The sequence below is a fragment of the Tachyglossus aculeatus genome, chromosome 14 (assembly GCF_015852505.1).
Source record: "Tachyglossus aculeatus isolate mTacAcu1 chromosome 14, mTacAcu1.pri, whole genome shotgun sequence".
In the NCBI taxonomy this organism is placed as follows: Eukaryota; Metazoa; Chordata; class Mammalia; order Monotremata; family Tachyglossidae; genus Tachyglossus; species Tachyglossus aculeatus.
The window spans coordinates 57,979,339-58,002,903 of record NC_052079.1 but is presented as its reverse complement, the minus strand read 5'-3'; the positions used below and the strand labels follow the sequence as shown (position 1 = coordinate 58,002,903).

At 50.5% G+C, this 23,565-nt stretch overlaps 1 protein-coding gene across 1 annotated transcript in view; it reads left to right on the top strand.

Moving 5' to 3' along the window:
* Positions 1 to 23,565, top strand: part of LOC119936639 (collagen alpha-1(III) chain-like) — a 112,912-nt gene that overhangs the window by 40,192 nt on the left and 49,155 nt on the right. Inside the window, exons 7-9 of the mRNA XM_038756096.1 lie at positions 9,945 to 10,025; positions 14,060 to 14,228; positions 23,026 to 23,134. Of these exons, the coding sequence (XP_038612024.1) occupies positions 9,945 to 10,025; positions 14,060 to 14,228; positions 23,026 to 23,134 (359 nt within the window). The remainder of the gene's footprint in view (positions 1 to 9,944; positions 10,026 to 14,059; positions 14,229 to 23,025; positions 23,135 to 23,565) is intronic.

The following is a 23,565-nucleotide window of genomic DNA, read 5'->3' as shown; positions in this document are numbered from 1 at the left end:
CCCCTAAGCCCAGATGGAAAAATGATGTCACAGTGCGGTGGGCTCCGTTGGCACTTCAGCTTCTGGCAAACCACATTTCCGTGATGCGTCGGGAGATTAAGCCGGGAGCTGTTCCTCCCGACTTTGCCTGGGGTTATTGGATCCCGGCACGGAGGGGAGGGGGGTGCTGGCGGGAGGCCAGGCGGCCGTGGCAACCCGGCCTCCCCCTCCCCAGCCAGCGGCGCTGGGCCACATCTCGGAAGGAAGCGCGCAGCGTGGCTCACTGGGAACAGCACGGGCTTTGGAGTCAGAGGTCATGGGTTCAAATCCCAGCTCCGCCAACTGTCAGCTGTGTGACTTCGGGCGAGTCACTTCACTTCTCTGCGCCTCAGTTACCTCATCTGTAAAATGGGGATTAAGACTGTGAGCCCCCCGTGGGACAACCTGATCACCTTGTATCCCCCCCCAGCGCTTAGAACAGTGCTTTGCACATAGTAAGCGCTTAACAAATGCCATAAAAAAAATACCATCGATGAGAAACAGAACAAGACCCAAAATGCCGGTGACTGGGTAAAGCTTTTCTAAAAGAAACCAATAAATCAGCCAACGCTACAGTATCAGCAGCAGCAGTAGTGGCATTTATTGAGCGCTTACTCTGTGCAGAGCACTGGACTAAGCGCTTGGGAGTACTCTGCCCATAGTAGACTGTAAGGTCCTTGTGGGAAAGAAGAGTGTCTACTAACTACTGCACTCTCCCAACCATTCATTCATTCATTCAATCAATCGTATTCATTCATTCAGGCATATTTATTGAGCGCTTATTGTGTGCAGAGCACTGTACTAAGCGCTTGGGAAGGACAAGCTGGCAACACAGGGAGACGGTCCCTACCCAACAACGGGCTCACAGTGTAGAAGGGGGAGACAGACAACAAAACGGAACATGTGGACAGGTGTCAAGTCATCAGACCAAATAGAATTAAAGCTAAATGCACATCATTAACAAAATAAATAGAATAGTAAATATGTACAAGTAAAATAAATAGAGTAACAAGTCTTTACAAACATATATACAGGTGCTGTGGGGAGGGGAAGGAGGTAGGGCGGGGAGATGGGGAGGAGGAGAGCTCCAGACTGAGCCCTCCCATTCCTCTCCCCCTCCCCATCCCCACAGCACCTGTATGTATGTTTGTACAGATTTATTACTCTATTTATTTTACTTGTACATATTTACTATTCTACTTTATTTTATTAATATGTTTTGTTTTGTTGTCTGTCTCCCCCTTCTAGACTGTGAGCCCGCTGTTGGGTAGGGACCGTCTGTATATGTTGCCAACTTGTACTTCCCAAGCGCTTAGTACAGTGCTCTGCATCATCATCATCATCATCATCATCATCATCAATCGTATTTATTGAGCACTTACTGTGCGCAGAGCACTGTACTAAGCGCTTGGGAAGTCCAAGTTGGCAACATATAGAGACAGTCCCTACCCAACAGTGGGCTCACAGTCTAAAAGGGGAGACAGAGAACAAAACCAAACATACCAACAAAATAAAATAAATAGAATAGATATGTACAAGTAAAATAAATTAATAGAGTAATAAATCTGTACAAACATATATCCATATATACAGGTGCTGTGGGGAAGGGAAGGAGGTAAGACGGGGGATGGAGGGGGACGAGGGGGAAAGGAAGGAAGGGGCTCAGTGTGGGAAGGCCTCCTGGAGGAGGTGAGCTCTCAGCAGGGCCTTGAAGGGAGGAAGAGAGCGAGCTTGGCAGATGGACAGAGGGATTGGGGGCATTCCAGGCCCGGGGGAGGACGTGGGCCGGGGGTCGATGGCGGGACAGGCGAGAGCGAGGTACGCTGAGGAGATTAGTGGCAGAGGAGCGGAAGGTGCGGACTGGGCTGTAGAAGAAGAGACGGGAGGTGAGGTAGGAGGGGGCGAGGGGATGGATGGACAGCCTTGAAGCCCAGGGTGAGGAGTTTCTGCCTGATGCGCAGATTGATTGGTAGCCCCTGGAGATTTTTGAGGAGGGGAGTAATATGCCCAGAGCGTTTCTGGACAAAGATAATCCGGGCAGCAGCATAAAGTCTGGTTTGAAGTGGGGAGAGACAGGAGGATGGGACACACAGTAAGCACACAGTAAGCGCTCAATAAATATGATTGAACGAATGAATGAATGAGAGGAAAAGGGGGGCTCAGTGTGGGAAGGCCTCCTGGAGGAGGTGAGCTCTCAGTAGGGCTTTGAAGGGAGGAAGAGAGATGTGCGGAGGGAGGGCATTCCAGGCCAGGGGGAGGACGTGGGCTGTGGGTCGACGGCGGGACAGGCCAGAACGAGGCCCGGTGAGGAGGTTAGCGGCGGCAGAGGAGCGGAGGGTGTGGGCTGGGCTGGAGAAGGAGAGAACGGAGGTGAGGGAGGAGGGGGTGAGGTGATGGACAGCCCTAGTGCTGTGCACGTGGTAGAGTATGAGCTCCTTCCAGGCAGAGATCATGACTACTAACTCTACTGTCCTGTCCCCGGCACTCAGTACAGTGCTCTGCAGCCAGTAGCCACGTGAACAGATGGTAAAGCACCGCCCTAGTATTCAAGCATGATTGCTGCATTCCAGTGCGGCTCTGCTGCTGGCTGGCGAATGGTTGCCCTGGGAATTTTTTGAGGATCCCCGGGCCTCCCCGGGGGACAGTCCAGTTCCCCCACTCTGTCCTACTTGCCGGAGATCTTTTATTTTGTTTTATTTTTCATAATATTTGTTAAGCACTTACTATGTGCCAGGCACTCTTCTAAGTACTGGAGTAGGTCCAGTGCTTAGAACAGTGCTTTGCACATGGTAAGCGCTTAATAAATGCCATCATTATTATTATTACAAGCTAAGCAGTTTGGACACAGTCCCTGTCCCACATGGAGCCCACCGTCTTCATCCCCATTTTGCAGGTGAGGGAACTGAGTGAAGTGAAGTGACTTGCCCAGCCTCACACAGCAGACAGGGGGTGGGGCCGGAATTAGAACCCAGGACCCTCTTATACCCAGGCCTGGGCTCTATCCAGTAGGTCACCCTGCTTCTCACTTGGTGCCAACCCCTCTGTCCCCGCCACCGAGGGCCATGGCTCAGGAGCAGCGCCCGGGTTCTTGGGGACCCGGGAAAGGGCGTAACAGCATGGCCTAGTGGAAAGAGCACGGGCCTGGGAATCAAGAGGTCGTGGGTTCTGATCCTGACTCTGCCATATGCCAGCGTGGCTCAGTGGAAAGAGCCCGGGGTTTGGAGTCAGAGGTCATGGGTTCAAATCCCGGCTCTGCCGATTGTCAGCTGGGTGACTTTGGGCAAGTCACTTCACTTCTCTGTGCCTCAGTTACCTCATCTGTAAAATGGGGATTGACTGTGAGCCCCCCCGTGGGACAACCTGATCACCTTATAACCTCTCCAGTGCTTAGAACACTGCTTTGCACATCAATCAATCAATCAGTCGTATTTATTGAGCGCTTACTGTGTGCAGACCACTGTACTAGAGAAGCAGCATGGCTCAGTGGAAAGAGCACGGGCTTTGGAGTCAGAGGCCATGGGTTCGAATACCGACTCCACCACATGTCTGCTGTGTGACCTTGGGCAAGTCACTTAACTTCTCTGAGCCTAAGTTACCTCATCTGTAAAATGGGGATTAAGACTGTGAGCCTCACGTGGGACAACCTGATCACCTTGTAACCTCCTCAGTGCTTAGAACAGTGCTTTGCACATAGTAAGCGCTTAATAAATGCCATTATTATTATTATTATTATTGTTATTATTTATTATTACTAAGCACTTGGGAAGTACAAGTTGGCAACATATAGAGACAGTCCCTACCCAACAGTGGGCTTACAGTCTAAAAGTGCACATAGTACACATTGCACATAGTAAGCACTTAATAAGTGCCATTATTATTATTATTATTATTATTATTATTATTATTATTATGTGTCTGCTTTTTGACCTTGGGCAGGTCACTTAACTTCTCTGTGCCTCAGTTACCTCACCGATAAAATGGGGATCAAGATTTTGAACCCCGTGAGGGACGTGGATCGTGCCCAACCGTGTACGTACCCCGCGCTTAGAACAGTTCTTGGCACGCAGTAAGCGCTTAACAGATACCGCGGTTATCATTATCAGTCTGCGGTATTTAATGAGCGCTTCCTACGTACTAAGCACTTGGGAGAGGACAATGTAACAGAAACGTTCCCGGCCCACAGCAAGCTTACGGTCAAGAGGGGGGGAGAGTAGGTGGGCGTGATCCCTGCCCTGTGGGAGCGTAAGGAGCGGTGGGGAGACTTCCAACGGCAAGGCCAAACCCGGCGGCCTCCGGGTCTGTGGGTGGTCCGGGTGTGTGTGCCCACACACACGCACACACACACACAAACACACACATCCCGTAGGTTTTCGAACCGGCCCGGCCTGTTTGGCACCCGGGGTTTCTGGATCTCCCCCCTCCCTCAACCGCCTCGGGACCGCGCGGCCTCCCCTCGCTCTCCCCCCTCGAGAAAGGTTTGCAGCCGCCAAGCGCGTTCTGCAGCGGAGCAATCAATCAGTCGTGCCTACTGAGCGCTCCCTGTGTGCAGAGCACTGTACTAAGCGCTTGGGCAGAGGCCAGAGGGGCGGGACGTCCCAACGCGGGTGGAAATGGATCCCTCCAGGCGGCCGGCGAGGAGGCCTCCCGCGGGCCCTCGGCCCCCAGGCCGGCTCCGGCCAAGCCGACGCGATTTCCTGTCACTTCTGGTCGGGGCCGTGCGGTTCGAAGCGCTGCCTCAGCAGAAAGCGGGGACCTGGCTCGGGCCCGGGGGCGGAGGGGAGTCCAACGTGGTCCTCGGGCCTGCCGGGGGTAGCCCACCCCTGGGGCGAGGGGAAGGGGGAGGCAGAGGGAGGGCCGCTTCCCTCATTAATTGCCTCAAGGGGGGCAGCAAGGGGAGCGGCGGAGGGTGAGTGGGCTGGACGTGTGCCCCCGTCCCTCCTCCGCTCCATCCCCGACCGCCTCCGATCGTGGCAGTGGCCAGGAAGCAGCATGGCTTAGTAGATAGAGCCTGGGAGTGAGAAGGGCCTGGGTTCTAATCAATCAATCAATCAATCAATCAATCGTATTTAATGAGCGCTTACTGTGTGCACAGCACTGTACTAAGCGCTTGGGACGTACAAGTTGGCAACATAGAGAGACGGTCCCTACCCAACATCATCATCATCATCAATCGTATTTATTGAGTGCTTACTGTGTGCAGAGCACTGTACTAAGCGCTTGGGATGTACAAGTTGGCAACATAGAGAAATGGTCCCTACCCAACATCATCATCATCATCAATCATATTTATTGAGCGCTTACTGTGTGCACAGCACTGTACTAAGCGCTTGGGACGTACAAGTTGGCAACATAGAGAGACGGTCCCTACCCAACATCATCATCATCATCAATCATATTTATTGAGCGCTTACTGTGTGCACAGCACTGTACTAAGCGCTTGGGACGTACAAGTTGGCAACATAGAGAGACGGTCCCTACCCAACATCATCATCATCATCAATCGTATTTATTGAGCGCTTACCGTGTGCAGAGCACTGTACTAAGCGCTTGGGATGTACAAGTTGGCAACATAGAGAGACGGTCCCTACCCAACAGCGGGCTCACAGTCTAGAAGGGGGAGACGGAGAGCAAAACCAAACATGTTAACAAAATAAAATAAACAGAATAGATATGTCCAAGCAAAATAAATAAATAGAGTAAGAGATATGTACAAACATGTATACATATATGCAGGTGCTGTGGGGAAGGGAAGGATCTAATCCCGGCTCCGCCACTTAATGAAAATGATAATCATGTTGGTATTTGTTAAGCGCTTACTATGTGCAAAGCACTGGTCTAAGCGCTGGGGAGGATACAAGGTGATCAGGTTGTCCCCCGTGGGGCTCACAGCCGTCATCCTCATTTTACAGATGAGGTCACTGAGGCCCAGAGAAGTGAAGTGGCTTGCCCAAAGTCACCCAGCTGACAAGGGGCTGAGCGGGGATTCGAACCCATGTCCTCCGACTCCCAAGCCCGCGCTCGTGACACTGAGCCACGCTGCTTGTCCGCTGTGTGACCTTGCGCAAGTCACTTCCCTTCTCTGGGCCTCAGTTCCCTCATCTTTACAATGGGGGTGAAGACTGTGAACCCCATGTGGGACAGGAACTGTGTCCAAACTGATTAACTTCTATCTACCCTAGGGCTTAGAACAGTGCTTGACATGTAATTAATAAGTGCTTAGACACGTAGTAAGTGCTTAATGAGTACCGTTATCATTATTAATAATAATTATGATCGTGATTATCGTTATTATGATTGTTATTATGTTTGGCATCGTTTTCTGCCCTGGTCAAACCACTGTTGGCCTCGGGCCCGTACCTGTAACCCATCTCCAGAGGCGGCCCCGGGTTTGAGGTTGAGGTGGGCTGACCCGTCGGGGAATCCTCCTGGTAACTTGAGACCCTCCCTCGGTGGGACAATCGTGCCTCTGTTTGGCCCCGCATTGTTCGAATTTTTGCAATGGGAAAGCGACTTCCGTAGCCAACAGTCTGTGGACTCTTTTTCAAGTCTCAGACCTTGGTTCTCACAAGGCCGCGAAGACTCCATCCGCTTTCCGAACGCGAACGCGATTTGAAAAATCCTCCCAACGGGCCCAAGCCATCCAACGTTTCCCCATTCGAAGAAAATCCAGCGGATTTTCTGATGCAAAGTTAAGAACCAGAGCAGTTGCCTTTGAGGCTTTCATCCTGGAAGGTCTGAGAGGGGCACTATGAGAAGATCCTCATTCCAGCAGGCGGACCAACCTGATAAGAAACAAACGATTAATTGTGGTACGTGTGGAGCACATACTTATGTGCCAAGCACTGTACTAAGCGCTGGGATAGATACGAGGTTATCACATTGGACACAGTCTAGGGAGTGCTAGCTCTCTTCCTCCCTTCAAGGCCCTGCTGAGAGCTCACCTCCTCCAGGAGGCCTTCCCACACTCAGTCCCCTCTTTCCTCTCCCCCTGGTCCCCCTCTCCATCCCCCCATCTTACCTCCTTCCCTTCCCCACAGCACCTGTATATATGCATATCTGTTTGTACATATTTATTACTCTATTTTACTTGTACCTATCTATTCTATTTATTTTATTTTGTTAGTATGTTTGGTTTTGTTCTCTGTCTCCCCCTTTTAGACTGTGAGCCCACTGTTGGGTAGGGACTGTCTCTATATGTTGCCAATTTGTACTTCCCAAGCGCTTAGTACAGTGCTCTGCACATAGTAAGCGCTCAATAAATACGATTGATGATGATGAGTGGGATTTCATTCCCCATTTTCCCACTGAGGTATGGGAAGCACAGAGAAGTAAAGTGACTCACCCAAAGTCCCACTGCAGGAAAGTGGCGGAGCTGGCATTAGAACCCAGACTGAGCCCCTTCCTTCCTCTCCCCCTCCTCCCCCTCCCCATTGTCAGCTGTGTGACTTTGGGCAAGTCACTTCACTTCTCTGTGCCTCAGTTACCTCATCTGTAAAATGGGGATTAAGACTGTGAGCCCCCCATGGGACAACCTGATCACCCTGTAACCTCCCCAGCGCTTAGAATAGTGCTTTGCACATAGTAAGCGCTTAATAAATGCCATCATTATTATTATTATTATTATCCCCCCCGCTTTACCTCCTTTCCCTCCGCACAGCACCTGTATATATGTATATATGTTTGTGCGTATTTATTACTCTATTTTATTTGTACATATTTATTCTATTTATTTTATTTTGTTAATATGTTTTGTTTTGTTCTCCGTCTCCCCCTTCTAGACTGTGAGCCCACTGTTGGGTAGGGACTGTCTCTATACGTTGCCAACTTGTACTTCCCAAGCGCTTAGTACAGTGCTCTGCACACAGTAAGCGCTCAATATGATTGAATGAATGAACGAACCCAGGACCTCTGGCTCCCAGGCCTGTGCTCTTTCCAGAAGACTACTCTGCTCCTATTTGTATTTTCAGCCCTTAATAATAATGATGGCATTTGTTAAGCGCCTACTATATGCAAAGCACCGTTCTAAGCGCTGGGGAGGATACAAGGTGATCAGGTTGTCCCACGGGGGGCTCACAATCTTAATCCCCATTTTACAGATGAGGGAACTGAGGCCCAGAGAAGTGAAGTGACTTGCCCGAAGTCACACAGCTGACAAGTGGCGAAGCCGGGATTTGAACCCATGACCTCTGACTCCAAAGCCTGGGCTCTTTCCACTGAGCCACGCTGCTTCTAGATTTCGTTAGTGATTAATGATTTCCGTGTACACCCTTCCCCAGCACTTGTGCTTATATGCGTATTCAACTGTACATTTGCCGATTTATTCCGAGTACACAGAATAAATCAGCAGGGCGGCCTAGTGGAAAAAGTACAGGTTTAGGAGTCGGGAGACCCAGCTCCTAATCCCGACTCCGCCACTCGCCTGCTGTGTGACACGAGGGAAGGCACTTCACTTCTCTGGGCCTTGGTCTCCTCACCTGGAAAATGGGGATTTAAGATCAGTTCTCCCTCCCCCGTAGCCAGTGAGCCCCATCATCATCATCATCAATCGTATTTATTGAGCGCTTACTGTGTGCAGAACACTGTACTAAGCGCTTGGGAAGTACAAGTTGGCAACATATAGAGACAGTCCCTACCCAACAGTGGGCTCTGGGGCAGGGACTGCGTCTGATATGATTGTATCATTTCTACCTCGGCGCTTAGCACAAAATAAGCCCTTAATAAATGCCACAGTTTTTATTATTGTTATAATTACTCCGAGTGCAAATACTCTTCACACCCATCCCACCACCCCTCGCCGACGTTAGAGTGCAGGTTTAGTATGGGAAGGGCATGAATCAATCAGTCAATCAATCAATCAATCAATCGTATTTATTGAGCGCTTACTGTGTGCAGAGCACTGTACTAAGCGCTTGGGAAGTACAAGTTGGCAACATATAGAGACAGTCCCTACCCAACAGTGGGCTCACAGTCTAGAATCAGATCTCCAGACTTAAAGCTCACTGTGGGCAGGGAATTTGTTTATTGTTGTCCTCTCCCAAGTGCTTAGTACAGTGCTCTGCGCACAGTAAGCGCTCAATAAATTTGATTGGCTCAAAACTAATAATGATAACGATGGCATATGTTAAGCGCTTTCTACGTGCCATCGTCATCATCATCAATCGTATTTATTGAGCGCTTACTATGTGCAGAGCACTGTACTAAGCGCTTGGGAAGTACAAATTGGCAACATATAGAGACAGTCCCTACCCAACAGTGGGCTCACAGTCTAGAAGGGGGAGACAGACAATAAAACAAAACATGTTAACAAAATAAAATAAATAGAATAGATATGTACAAGTAAAATAAATAGAGTAATAAATGTGTACAAACATATATACATATATACAGGTGCTGTGGGGAAGGGAAGGAGGTAAGATGGGGGGATGGAGAGGGGGACGAGGGGGAGAGGAAGGAAGGGGCTCAGTCTGGGAAGGCCTCCTGGAGGAGGTGAGCTCTCAGCAGGGCCTTGAAGGGAGGAAGAGAGCTAGCTTGGCGGATGGGCAGAGGGAGGGCATTCCAGGCCCGGGGGAGGACGTGGGCCGGCAGTCCCTGTCCCACCTGGGGCTCGCAGTCTCAATTCCCGTTTTCCACATGGAGGCCCAGAGAAGTGAAGTGACTTGCCCAGGGTCACACAGCAGACAAGTGGAGGGACTGGGATTAGAACCCAGGACCTTCCGACTGCCATGCCCGTGCCATGCTGCTTCTCCGCAGCATCCTTTCTTTCCCAAGCTCTTAGCTCGGGGCACTGCTCCCGGGGGCGCTCGGCAAGCGCTAATCCTGGGAAGCATGCACACCCACGGGACTCAGCACGCGGAGGGGAGTCGAGCCCCGTGTCCCCCCCGTTTGGATTCCCTCCCTGACGGCGAGCGTCTCTGCTTCTCTCCTAGGGCGCTGATCATCACGGAGCGACTGGTGAGGAAGCCAGAGTCCGTCCAAGCGGTGTACGCCAAACTGAGCGATCAGGCGAGGTAACCCCAAACACCAGCCTGGGTTGGGCGATTATCCGCCGCCCCGTGTAGGGTGTCCCGTTCACGTGATTGAAAACCGGTGCGGTTTCGTCGCTGGCACGGGCTCCCTAACTACATGTTTCTCTGTCAGTGATGGTTTTAAATTGGTCGGTGAACACTGCAGCCCAGCCGCAACTGGCAGGGATTTCCACAGGCCGTAGGGAATCCAGGCCAGCAACTCCCTTCCTCGGGTCAGAAGTATTAGCCAAGAAAAGAAAGAGAAGCAGCAGCAGGAGGAGGAGGAGGAAGGTGGGAGGGGATGCCAGCGCCCCAATTTCTTTGCCCCAGGGTGCCTGGCGGCTGCGGAGTGAGCGGTTCCTCTCTGGCCCCTCGCTGACCGGCGCCAGGGATTTCCCAGAGGCTGAAGCCCTGGGTCTTGGTGCTGACCGCCTCCTGCCCTCTCCCACAGCCCATGGGGGGTGGAGGGGTAAGCCTGGCCAACCCCCCACTGTCTCCTCCTCTTCCTCTCCTCCTCCTCCTCCTCCTCCCCTTTCTCCTCTTCCTTTTCCTTCTCCTCTTCTTCCTCTCCTCCTCCTCCCTTTTGTCCTCTTCCTCTCCTTCCTCCTCCTCATTTCTCTCCGCCTCGTCCTTCTCCTGCTTTCCCTTCTGCTTTCCCTCCTCCTCCTCCTCCTCCTCCTCCACCTCCTCCCTCTTCTTCTTTTCCTCTTCCTTTTCTCCTCCTCCTCCTCATTCTCCTTCTCCTCCCCTTTCTCCTCTTCCTTTTCCTTCTCCTCCTCTTCCTCTCCTCCTCCCCTCCTCCCTTGTGTCCTCTTCCTCTCCTTCCTCCTCCTCGTTTCTCTCCACCTCTTCCTCCTCCTGCTTTCCATTCTGCTTTCCCTCCTCCTCCTCCTCCTCCACCTCCTCCCTCTTCTTCTTGTCCTCTTCCTTTTCTCCTCCTCCTCCTCATTCTCCTTCTCCTCCCCTTTCTCCTTTTCCTTTTCCTTCTCCTCCTCTCCTCCTCCTCCCTTTTGTCCTCTTCCTCTCCTTCCTCCTCCTCGTTTCTCTCCGCCACTTCCTCCTCCTGCTTTCCCTGCTGCTTTCCCTCCTCCTCCTTCACCTCCTCTCTCTTCTTCTTTTCCTCTTCCTTTTCTCCTCCTCCTCTTCATTCTCCTTCTCCTCCCCTTTCTCCTCTTCCTTTTCCTTCTCCTCCTCTTCCTCTCCTCCTCCCCTCCTCCCTATTGTCTTCTTCCTCTCCTTCCTCCTCCTCGTTTCTCTCCGCCTCTTCCTCCTCCTGCTTTCCCTCCTCCTTCTTCTCCTCCACCTCCTCCCTCTTCTTCTTTTCCTCTTCCTTTTCTCCTCCTCCTCCTCCCCTTTCTCCTCTTCCTTTTCCTTCTCCTCCTCTTCCTCCTCCTCTTTGGCTCGTTTTCACAACTGTCTCCGCGGTGGAGTGGCTGAGGGGACTGTTGTTTCGTACCCACCGCCGCCCAAAGGGCAGGGCTCCTGAAAGAGGGTTCCCCAGGTGGACTGGTGGGTAGAGAGAGTCAGCAGGCAGTGGCAGGTAGACCGGAACCAACTCCTGGGAAATGGGTCCGGGGCATCCCCGGATAACTGCTCACTTGCCCCGTGGCCCTCTGGTCTCTCCCGTCCCCCGGGCAGCTCGGTGGGTGATAGGAGGACCCCACCGCCCACTAAAGCCCCTGGATTGAGTGCTCGAGGTGAGCCTGGCCAGCCCCCCACTGCCTCCTCCTCCTCCTCCCCTTCCTCTCCTCCTCTTCCTCTCCTTACCCCCGGCCCCTGCCCTCAACCAGCTTCCAGTCCAGTATGCAGGGGCACCCTTCCCTCATCTGCAAAATGGGGATTCAAATAATTCACAAGTGGAAGTGTTCAAATAGGAGAGTGTGTAAACAGATAGGACATCATAATAAGTGTGGTATTTGTTAAGCGCTTCCTATGTGCCACACACTGGACTGGCCCACATGGGGCGCACAGATTCAATCCCTATTTTACAGATGAGGGAACTGAGGCGTAGAGAATAATAATAATAATAATAATAATAATGGCATTTGTTAAGCGCTTACTATGTGCAAAGCACTGTTCTAAGCGCTGGGGAGGGTTACAAGGTTGTCCCACAGAGGGCTTACAGTCTTTATCCCCATTTTATAGATGAGGTAACTGAGGCACAGAGAAGTGAAGTGACTTGCCCAAAGTCACACAGCTGACAGTTGGCGGAGCCGGGATTTGAACCCACGGCCTCTGACTCCAAAGCCCATGCTCTTTCCATTAATAATAATAATAGTATTTGATATGCGCTTACTATGTACCAATAACTTTTCTAACCAGGTAATCAGGTAGTCCCACGTGGGGCTCACAGTCTTAATCCCCATTTTACAGATGAGGTAACTGAGGCATAGCAAAGTGAAGTGACTTACCCAAAGTCACACAGCTGATAAGTGGTGGAGCCAGGATTAGAACCCATGACCTCTGACTCCCAAGCCCGGGCTCTTTCCACTGAGCCACGCCCACAGCAGATACGTTGTGGTGTTTGTTAAGTGCTTATTATTTGCCAAGAACTCTGCAAAAATGTATAGTGGTAATAATAATAGTAGGGGTGTATGTTGCATGCTTACTTTGTGCCAGGCAGTGTACTAAACGCTGGGGTAGATGCGAGATAATCGTGTTGGACACGTCACAGTCCCTGTCCCACATGGAGCTCACAGTCTTAATCCCCATTTTACAAATGAGGAAACTGAGGCTTAGAGAACTCAAGTGACTCTCCCAAGGTCACAGAGCAGACACATGGCAGAGCGCTTGGTACAGTGTTCTGCAAACATGTAATAATAATAATGGCATTTATGAAGCGCTTACTATGTGCAAAGCAAAGCAGCGTGGCTCAGTGGAAAGAGCCCAGGCTCTGGAGTCAGAGGTCATGGGTTCAAATCCCGGCTCCACCGCTCGTCAGCTGTGTGACTCTGGGCAAGTCACTTCACTTCTCTGAGCCTGTTACCTCATCTGTAAAATGGGGATTAAGACTGTGAGCCCCCCCACCCCCCCCATGGGACAACCTGATCACCTTGTAACTTCCTCAGCGCTTAGAACAGTGCTCTGCACATAGTAAGCGCTTAATAAATGCCATTATTATTATTATTATTATTATTATTATTCATTGATACAAGGTGATCAGGTTGTCCTACGTGGGGCTCACAGTCTTAATCCCCATTTGACAGATGAGGTAACTGAGGCAGAGAGAAGTGAAGTGACTTGCCCAAAGTCACACAGCTGACAAGTGGCGGAGCTGGGATTTGAACTCACGACCTCTGACTCCAAAGCCCGTGCTCTTTCCACTGAGCCACCCTGCTTCCCTGCAGTCAATAAATACAATTGATTGGTCGACAGACTTTTTTTTTTTAATGGTATTTGTTAAGCGCTTACTATGTGCAAAGCACTGTTCTAAGCGCTGGGGAGGTTACAAGGTGATCAGGTTGTCCCACGGGGGGCTCACAGTCTCAATCCCCATTTTACAGATGAGGGAACTGAGGCCCAGAGAAGTGAAGTGACTTCATCATCATCATCATCAATCGTATTTATTGAGCGCTTACTGTGTGCAGAGCACTGTACTAAGCGCTTGGGAAGTACAAATTGGCAACATATAGAGACAGTCCCTACCCAACAGTGGGCTCACAGTCTAAAAGGGGAAGACAGAGAACAAAACCAAACATACTAACAAAATAAAATAAATAGAATAGATCTGCACAAATAAAATAAATAAATAGATAGAGTAATAAATATGTACAAGCATATAAACATCTATACAGGTGCTGTGGGGAAGGGAAGGAGGTAAGAAGGGGGGGATGGAGAGGGGGACGAGGGAGAGAGGAAGGAAGGGGCTCAGTCTCAGACTTGCCCAAAGTCACACAGCTGATAAGTGGCAGAGCCGGGATTCGAACCCGTGACCTCTGACTCCAAAGCCCGGGCTCTTTCCACTGAGCCACCCTGCTTCCCTGCACTGAATAAATACAATTGATTGGCCGACTGACTCGGTGTGTGACATCCGGCAGGGTGACCTTACTGGACGTTCTGATGGAGAAGCTGGCTGGGGGAGACGCCCCAAGCGATGCGGACGCCACGGCCACACTCCGGAGCCTCGCGGGCCCACTGGCCGACAGCTTCCGCCAGACCTGCCAGTCCGTGCTGACGTTGGCCTCGGCCCCTCACGCCGACCACCGGGTAAGGTCTGGGGGTGGGCAGCAAGGCTCGGGGTCGCTCGGGTCCCCCGTGGGATCCTCGCAAGAGAAAAAACACCGCTTCCCTCATCTTTATCGCATTTGGGAAGCACTTACTATGTGCCAGGCACTGTTTTAAGCTCTGTAGTAGATACAGCAGAATCAGGGTGGACACAGTCCAGAAGTGGGGCTCACGGTCTCCATCCCCATTTCGCAGGTGAGGAAACGGAGGCACCGAGACCTGAAGTTACGTCAATGGTCTTTGTTAAGCTCTTACTCTGTACCTGACACTGTACTAAGCGCTGGGGTAGATACGAGCATCATCATCATCAGTCGGATTTATTGAGTGCTTACTATGTGCAGAGCACTGTACTAAGCGCTTGGGAAGTACAAACTGGCAACATATAGATACAGTCCCTACCCAGCAGTGGGCTCACAGTCTAAAAGGGGACATCACATTCATTTAGTTCATTCAGTCATATTTATGGAGCGCTTACTGTGGGCAGAGCGCCGTACTGAGCACTTGGGAGGGTACAGTGAAACAACAAACAGACACGTTCCCTGCCCACAACGAGCTGACAGTCTAGAGGGGGAGACAAGGCATTAATAGAAATAAATAAATGACAGTTTTGAACATAAGTGCCGTGGGGCTGAGAGTGGGGGAAGCGAATAAAGGGAGCAAGTCAGGGCGGCGCCGAAGGGAGAGGGTGAAGAGGAGAAGAGAGCTGAGTCAGGGAAGACTTCTTGGAGGAGGTGGGCCTTCAGTTAGGCTTTGAAGTGGGGGCGAATAATTGTCCGTCGGATCTGAGGAGGGAGGGCGTTCTGGGCCAGAGGTGGGATGTGGGCATTCCACCCCCCATCAGACTTAAGGTCCTGCTTAAGTAATAATAATAATAATAGTAATAATAATAATAATGGCATTTATTAAGCACTTACTATGTGCAAAGCACTGTTCTAAGCGCTGGGGAGGTTACAGGGTGATCAGGTTGCCCCCCGGGGGGCTCACAGTCTTCATCCCCATTTTGCAGATGAGGGAATTGAGGCCCAGAGAATTGAAGTGACTTGCCCAAAGTCACCCAGCTGGCCGGGATTTGAACCCATGACCTCTGACTCCATAGCCCGGGCTCTTTCCACTGAGCCACGCTGCTTCCCGTAGCTACCCTCTCTTAGGTCCCTAGCCCTTCCCGGCGAGATCGGCCTGGCAGTGTTGCCTAGTGGATGAAGCCCGGGCTTGGGAGTCGAAAGCACCTCTGTTCTCATCCTGGCTCCCCCACTTATCTGCCGGTAACCTTGGCCAAGTCGCTTCTCTGGGCCTCAGTTCCCACCTCTGTAAAATGGGGATTAAGGCTGTGGACTGTGGATTGTGTCCAACCTGATTAGCGCGTAAATACCCCGGCGTTTAGTACAGTACCCAGCTCATCCTAAGCGCTTTGGAAATACCATTAAAAAAAAAACAAAACTCTTCCCCTATGGGCAGTTCAGTTGTTGTGGACAGGTGACGTTTCTTCTAATTTCCGTTGTATTTTCCTCTCCAAAGTGCTTAGCCCAGTGCTCTGCGCACGCAGTAAGCGCTCAGCAAATAGCACTGATGGCTTGGTGGATAGGTTTATGGGGAAGTTGTGGGATAATCAATCAATCAATCAATCGTATTTATTGAGCGCTTACTATGTGCAGAGCACTGTACTAAGCGCTTGGGAAGTACAAATTGGCAACACATAGAGACAGTCCCTACCCAACAGTGGGCTCACAGTCTAAAAGGGGGAGACAGAGAACAGAACCAAACATACCAACAAAATAAAATAAATAGGATAGAAATGTACAAGTAAAATAAATAAATAAATAAATAAAGAGTAATAAATCTGTACAACCATATATACATATATACAGGTGCTGTGGGGAAGGGAAGGAGGTAAGATGGGGGGATGGATAAGCGCTTAGTACGGTGTTCTGCACGCAGTAAGCGCTCAATAAATACGATTGAATGAATCTCCGGCTGTTTCCCAAGGCGGAGAAGCCCAGTTCGGGATTTGGATGCTCCGGGCTCAAGAGGCCGGCAGTGCCCTTGGCCCCCAGCAGGGGGAGCCCCGAGCCGGGCCTGGAATTGGGCTCCATCAATCAATCAATCAATCAATCAATCAATTGTATTTATTGAGCGCTTACTGTGTGCAGAGCACTGGACTAAGCGCTTGGGAAGTACAAGTTGGCAACATATAGAGACAGTCCCTACCCAACAGTGGGCTCACAGTCTAAAAGGGGGAGACAGAGAACATCATCATCATCATCAATCGTATTTATTGAGCGCTTACTATGTGCAGAGCACTGTACTAAGCGCTTGGGAAGTACAAATTGGCAACATCTAGAGACAGTCCCTACCCAGCAGTGGGCTCACAGTCTAAAAGGGGGGAGACAGAGAACAAAACCAAACATACTAACAAAATAAATAGAATAGCTATGTACGAATAAAATGAATAAATAAATAAATAAATAGAGGAATAAATATCATCAATCGTATTTATTGAGCGCTTACTATGTGCAGAGCACTGTACTAAGCGCTTGGGAAGTACAAATTGGCAACATATGGAGACAGTCCCTACCCAACAGTGGGCTCACAGTCTAAAAGGGGGAGACAGAGAACAAAACCAAACATACTAACAAAATAAATAGAATAGATATGCACAAGTAAAATAAATAAATAAATAAATAAATAGAGTAATAAATATGTACAAACGTATACATATATACAGGTGCTGTGGGGAAGGGAAGGAGGTAAGATGGGGGATGGAGAGGGGGGCGAGGGGGGGGAGGAAGGAAGGGGCTCAGTGTGGGAAGGCCTCTTGGAGGAGGTGATCTCTCAGTAGGGCCTTGAAGGGAGGAAGAGAGCTAGCTTGGCGGATGGGCAGAGGGAGGGCATTCCAGGCCCCCGCGCTCGAACTCAGGCCCTTGGCCGGAGCCGGGCCCGGGGCACGGGGGGCTCCCCGACACCTCTCTCCCCTACCCCTGTGGAACAGCCATCAAACGGTGAATTTTGTCCCCGCTTCCCAGCCACATCCATTACGAGGCTGCCGCCTCGGCATCAGAGCGAGAGAGCACACCTTATCATCGAAGGGATCGTAGGTTAGTCAGTCAACCAGTCAGTCATATTTACTGAGCACTTATTGCGTGCCGAGCACTGTACCACATATATATAGTACCACAGAATTAGCACACACGTTCCCTTCTCACAGCAAGCCTACAATCTAGAGGGGGAGACCGATATGAACAGAAATAAATAAATTGGAGATGAGGACGTAAGTGTCGTGGGGCCGGGGGCGTGGATGAGTAAAGGGAGCAAGTCAGGGCCAGGCAGAAGGGAGCGGGAAGAGAGGAAAGGAGGGCTTAGTCGGGGAAGGCCTCTCGGAGGAGACGGCCTTCACTAACGCTCCGAAGTTGCGGGAGAGTCGTCGTCTGTTGGATTTGAGGAGGGAGGGGGTTCCAGGCCGGAGGCAGGAGGTGGGTGAGAGGTATGTGATGGGTTAGATGAGATGGAAGTACAGCGAGAAGGTTGGAATTAGAGGAGCGAAGTGTGCGGAGAGCAGGGAGTTGAGGTAGGAGGGGGCGAGGGGATTGAGTACTTTAAAGCCAATGGTGAGAAGGTGTTCCTGTTCGATGCGGAAGTAGGAGGGAAAAATGTCATGAGCATTTTTTGTAAAAAAACGATCCGGGCAGCAAGGTGAAGTACGGTCCTGTTGGGTGGTTTGTCCGGTGGGCCATCCCATTTGTCAGCCTGGAAGGGGGTTCCTGGCCGAGCCACCATGGGAGTCACCGTTCGGTCAGTCATTTTTATTGAGCACTTTCCGCTTGCAGAGCACTGTACCACGCGCTTGGGAGAGTACAGTGTAACAGACAGATTCCCTGCTCACGACGAGCTCACAGTCTAGCAGCTGGAGGGAATCAAACAAGCGAGACCCGCACGCTCCCTGCCGTCCTAGAGTTTTCAATCTATTGGAAAGTTCCCCCCATGTAAACCAGACCGCTGCTCTCCTAACCTTCAAAGCTTTTAACAGTTCCTCCAAGAGGCCTTCCCCGATTAAACCCTCTTTTCCCCAACTCCCTCGCCCTCCTGCATCATCCGGGAACTTGAATCTGTACCCTTCGGGGCCCTTGATATTCATCCACCCTCAGCCCCCCAGCCCTTAGAGATGTATCTTTAATTCATTCATTTATATTCAGGCCCATCTCCCCCTCTAGACTTGTTGATGGTATTTGTTAAGCATTAACTATGTGTCAAGCACTGTTTTAAGCACTGGGGTAGATCCAAGGTAATCAGGTTGGACACAGTCCCTATCCCCCATGGGACTCACCGTCTTAATCCCCCTTTTCCAGATGAGGGAACTGAGGCCCAGAGAAGTGAAGTGACTTGCCCAAGTTCACACAGCAGACAAAGTATGGGAGCCGGGAATAGAACCCAGGTCCTTCTGACTGTATATATGTTTGTACATATTTATTACCGTATTTATTTATTTCTTTTACTTGTACATATCTATTCTATTTATTTTATTTTTTAGTATGTTTGGTTTTGTTCTCTGTCTCCCCCTTTTAGACTGTGAGCCCACTGTTGGGTAGGGACTGTCTCTCTATGTTGCCAACTTGTACTTCCCAAGCGCTTAGTACAGTGCTCTGCACACAGTAAGCGCTCAATAAATACGATTGATTGATTGATTGACTCCCGGGCCGGGGTTCTATCCACTGTGCCACGCTGCTCATTGCGGGAAGGGAGCGTGTCTACCAACTCTGCTGTGTTGTAGTAATAATTGTGGTATTTGTTAAGGGCTTACTATATCATCATCAGTCGTATTTATTGAGCACTTACTGTGTGCAGAGCACTGTACTAAGCGCTTGGGAAGTCCAAGTTGGCAACATATAGAGACAGTCCCTACCCAACAGTGGGCTCACAGTCTAAGCTCTGGGGTAAGCTCTGGGGTAGCTATGAGATCATCAGGTCCCACTTACGGCTCACAGTTGAAGTGGGAAGGAGGCCCAATACCCCCATTTTCCATCCCCCCATCTTACCCCCTTCCCTTCCCCACAGCACCTGTATATATGTATATATGTTTGTACATATTTTTTTACTCTATTTATTTATTTTATTTGTACATATCTATTCTATTTATTTTATTTTGTTAGTATGTTTGGTTTTGTTCTCTGTCTCCCCCTTTTAGACCGTGAGCCCACTGTTGGGTAGGGACTGTCTCTATATGTTGCCAATTTGTACTTCCCAAGCGCTTAGTACAGTGCTCTGCACATAGTAAGCGCTCAATAAATACAATTGATCGATTGATTGATGAGGAAACCGAGGCACAGAGAAGTTATGACTTGAGCAAGATCACACAGTCGACGAGAGGCGGAGCCCAGATTAGAACCCAAAGCCCCTGGCTGTCAAGTCCTCCGTCCAGCGCTTGGCACACAGTAAGCGCTCGGTAGATCATCATCATCATCAGTCGTATTTATTGAGCGCTTACTATGTGCAGGGCACTGTACTAAGCGCTTGGGAAGTACAAATTGGCAACACATAGAGACAGTAATAGTAATAGAGCAGTAGATACTGCTGATGGAACGAAGGGTTGAATAACGGCAGAGTGGGAGAGGCGAGCAATAGTTTGGGACAGTCCCCTGGGGGACCGGCATCTCCCTCTGAGCTCAAGCCCTTCTCGAATCCCCCCAAAGTCCGAACCGTCCTCGACCGTTGGGCTTCTCCCTCCACGGAGTCTCCGGTTCGGCGCAGAAGGGGGATTTTGGAGGGATCTATTTCTGGCTCCCTTTGGGATTGTCCTTTTTCCTGCTTTAAATGTCACCGAGTCCATCCCCAACTCCCTACCGAGTTCTGTCCGACTTGGAACCGGACAAGGGAGCGGCTTTTTAAAAAAAAAATTCCGAGTACCTCAGAAAGTTATCAAGTTACCAAGAGTACAAGGTTAACATTTTACTCCTCAGCTTTCACGCTTGCTATAGATTCTGTGGCTCGAAAATAATCATCCAGGGTACCTGTGGACTCGCGCTTCCCACAGAACCCCAGGAACCTAAGATTTTGATGAGCAAATTTGCCGAGATTATCACAGGAGCCGAGTGGCCCAGTTGGAAAGAGCCCCGGCTCGGAAGTCAGAGGATCTGGGTTCTAATCCGGACTCTGCCCCATCTGCTGTATGACCTCAGGCAAGTCACTTAACTTCTCTGTGCCTCGGTTCCCTCATCTGCAAAATGAGGGTCAATCCCTGTTCTCCCTCCTTCTTAGGCTGTAAATGCTCCGTGGGACCTATCTATCTATCAATCGTATTTATTGAGCGCTTACTGTGTGCAGAGCACTGTACTAAGCGCTTGGGAAGTACAAATTGGCAACGTATAGAGACAGTCCCTACCCAACAGTGGGCTCACAGTCTAGAAGGGGGAGAAGACCTGGGGGGACCTGAAGATTTTGCATCTACCACAGCACTTAGTACAGTGCTTGGCACATAGAAAGCACTTAACAAGTTCATCGTTATTATTATTATCACACTGCTGCTAGATTTTGTGTTTTTTTAAATGGTATTTGTTAAGTGCTTACTATGTACCAGGCCCTGTACTAAGCGCCCTGGAGTAGATACAAGCTAATCAGGGTGGACACAGTCCCTGTCCCACATGGGGCTCCCAGTCTTCATCCCCATTTTGCACATGAGGTAACTGAGGCATAGAGAAGTTAGTCAATCTATCATATCCATTCATTGAGCGCTTACTGTTGCAGAGCACTGTACTAAGCACTTGGGAAGTACAAGTTGGCAACATCTAGAGACGGTCCCTACCCAACAGCGGGCTCACAGTCTAAAAGGGGGAGACAGACAACAAAACCAAACATACTAACAAAATAAAATAAATAGAATAAATATGTACAAGTAAAATAAATACATAAATAGAGTAATAAATCTGTACAAATATATGCAAGTGCTGTGGGGAGGGGAAGGAGGTAGGGTCGGGGGGGGGTGGGGAGGAGGAGAGGAAAAAGGGGGCTCAGTGTGGGAAGGCCTCCTGGAGGAGGTGAGCTCTCAGTAGGGCTTTGAAGGAGGAAGAGAGATGTGTGGAGGGAGGGCATTCCAGGCCAGGGGGAGGACGTGGGCCGGGGGTCGACGGCGGGACGGGCGAGAACGAGGTATGGTGAGGAGGTTAGCATTATTTTGAATAATAATTGTAGTCTTCGTTAAATGTTTATAATTTGCCAAGCACTTCCCTTAGTGCAGGGGTAGCCACAAAATAATCAGGTCGGACTCAGTTCCCATCTCATGTGGAGCTCACAGTCTTAATCCCCATTTTACAGATGAGGTAACTGAGGCTCAGAGAAGTCAAGTGACTTGCCCAAGGTCCCACAGCAGACAAGTGGCAGAACTGGGATTAGAACTCATGACCTTCGGGTTCCCAGGCCCGTACTCTGTCCACTAGGCCACGCTTCTTCCCCAGGTTCATTCATTTGTTCATTTGTATTGATTGAGTGCTTACTGTGTGCAAAGCATTCATTCATTCATTCAATCGTATTTATTGAGCGCTTACTGTGTGCAGAGCACTGTACTAAGCGCTTGGGAAGTCCAAGTTGGCAACATATAGAGACGGTCCCTACCCAACAGCGGGCTCACAGTCTAGAAAGCACTGTACTAAGCGCTTGGGAGAGTACTATAATAATAGAGAAGCAGCCGTGGCTCAGTGGGAAGAGCACTGGCTTGGGAGCCAGAGGTCATGGGTTCCAATCCCAGCTGCGCCACTTGTCAGCTGGGTGGCTTTGGGCAAGTCACTTAACTTCTCTGTGCCTCAGTTCCCTCATCTGTAAAAGGGGGATGAAGACTGTGAGCCCCCCTTGGGACAACCAGATCACCTTGTATCCCCCCCCAGTGCTTTGAACAGTGCTTCGCACGTAGTAAGCGCTTAACAAATGCCACCATTATTATTATTATATAACAACAAACAGACACACTGGTGCCCACAGTGAGGTCACTGTCTAGAGGGTATTCACGTATATGATCGGGGTACTTCTACTCCCCCTTTTAGACTGTGAACCCACTGTTGGGTAGGGCCCGTCTCTATATGTTGCCAACTTGTACTTCCCAAGTGCTTAGTACAGTGCTCTGCACACAGTAAGCGCTCAATAAATGCGATTGATTGATTAACAAATACCATCATTATTATTATTATATAACAACAGACAGACACACTGGTGCCCACAGTGAGGTCACCGTCTAGACGGTATTCACATATATGATCGGGGTACTCCTACTCCCCCTTTTAGACTGTGAACCCACTGTTGGGTAGGGACTGTCTCTATATGTTGCCAACTTGTACTTCCCAAGCGCTTAGTGCAGTGCTCTGCACACAGTAAGCGCTCAATAAATACGATCGATTGATTAAAGAAGCAGCGTGGCTCAGTGGAAAGAGCCCGGACTTTGGAGTCAGTGGTCGTGGGTTTAAATCCCGGCTCCGCCAGTTGTCAGCTGTGTGACCTTGGGCAAGTCACTTCGCTCCTCTGGGCCTCGGTTACCTCATCTGTAAAATGGGGGTTGACTGTGAGCACCACCCCCCCGGTGGTACAACCCGATCATCTTGTATCCCTCCAGCGCTTAGAACAGTGCTTTGCACATAGTAAGCGCTTAGTAAGTGCCATCATTATTATTATTTTTATTATTATTTCCACGCCATGAGCCTCCCCTGGCCACCGTCCGCGCGACGCCCACCAGCAGCACCCAGCCGCGGCCCGAGAGCCGGGGCCGGGCTCCGTGTCCTGAGTCCATCCCCCTCGTTTCCCTGCGCAGGAGGCCGTGGTGGCCGTCGACCTCCTAGAGGCTCTGTGCGCGATGTCCTCCAACAGCCACCTCCTCGGCTCGGTGCAGGCCTGCCCGGGGCTGCTGGAAGCCGCCGTGGGTGAGTACAGTGCTCTGCACACAGTAAGCGCTCAATAAATACCATTGATTGATTGCTGGGCCCCGCAGGGGACGGGCGGCGGGCGGGCGGGTGGAGGGCCGTCCCCTGAAACGGGCACGGTTCCTTCCCCTCTACCCCTCCGCCCACCTGGGCTTCCCATCGCGATTCGGACCGACAAGTCGAGGGCTGGGGGCGGTGCCTCGCTGGGACCGAAACCTCTGTAATAATAATAATAATGATGGCATTTGTTAAGCGCTTACTACGTGCAAAGCACTGTTCTAAGCGCTGGGGGGGATACAGCGTGATCAAGTTGTCCCACGTGGGGCTCACAGTCTTCATCCCCATTTTTACCGATGAGGGAACTGAGGCTCAGAGAAGTGACTTGCCCAAGGGCACACGGCAGACTGGTGGTGGAGCCGGGATTCGAACCC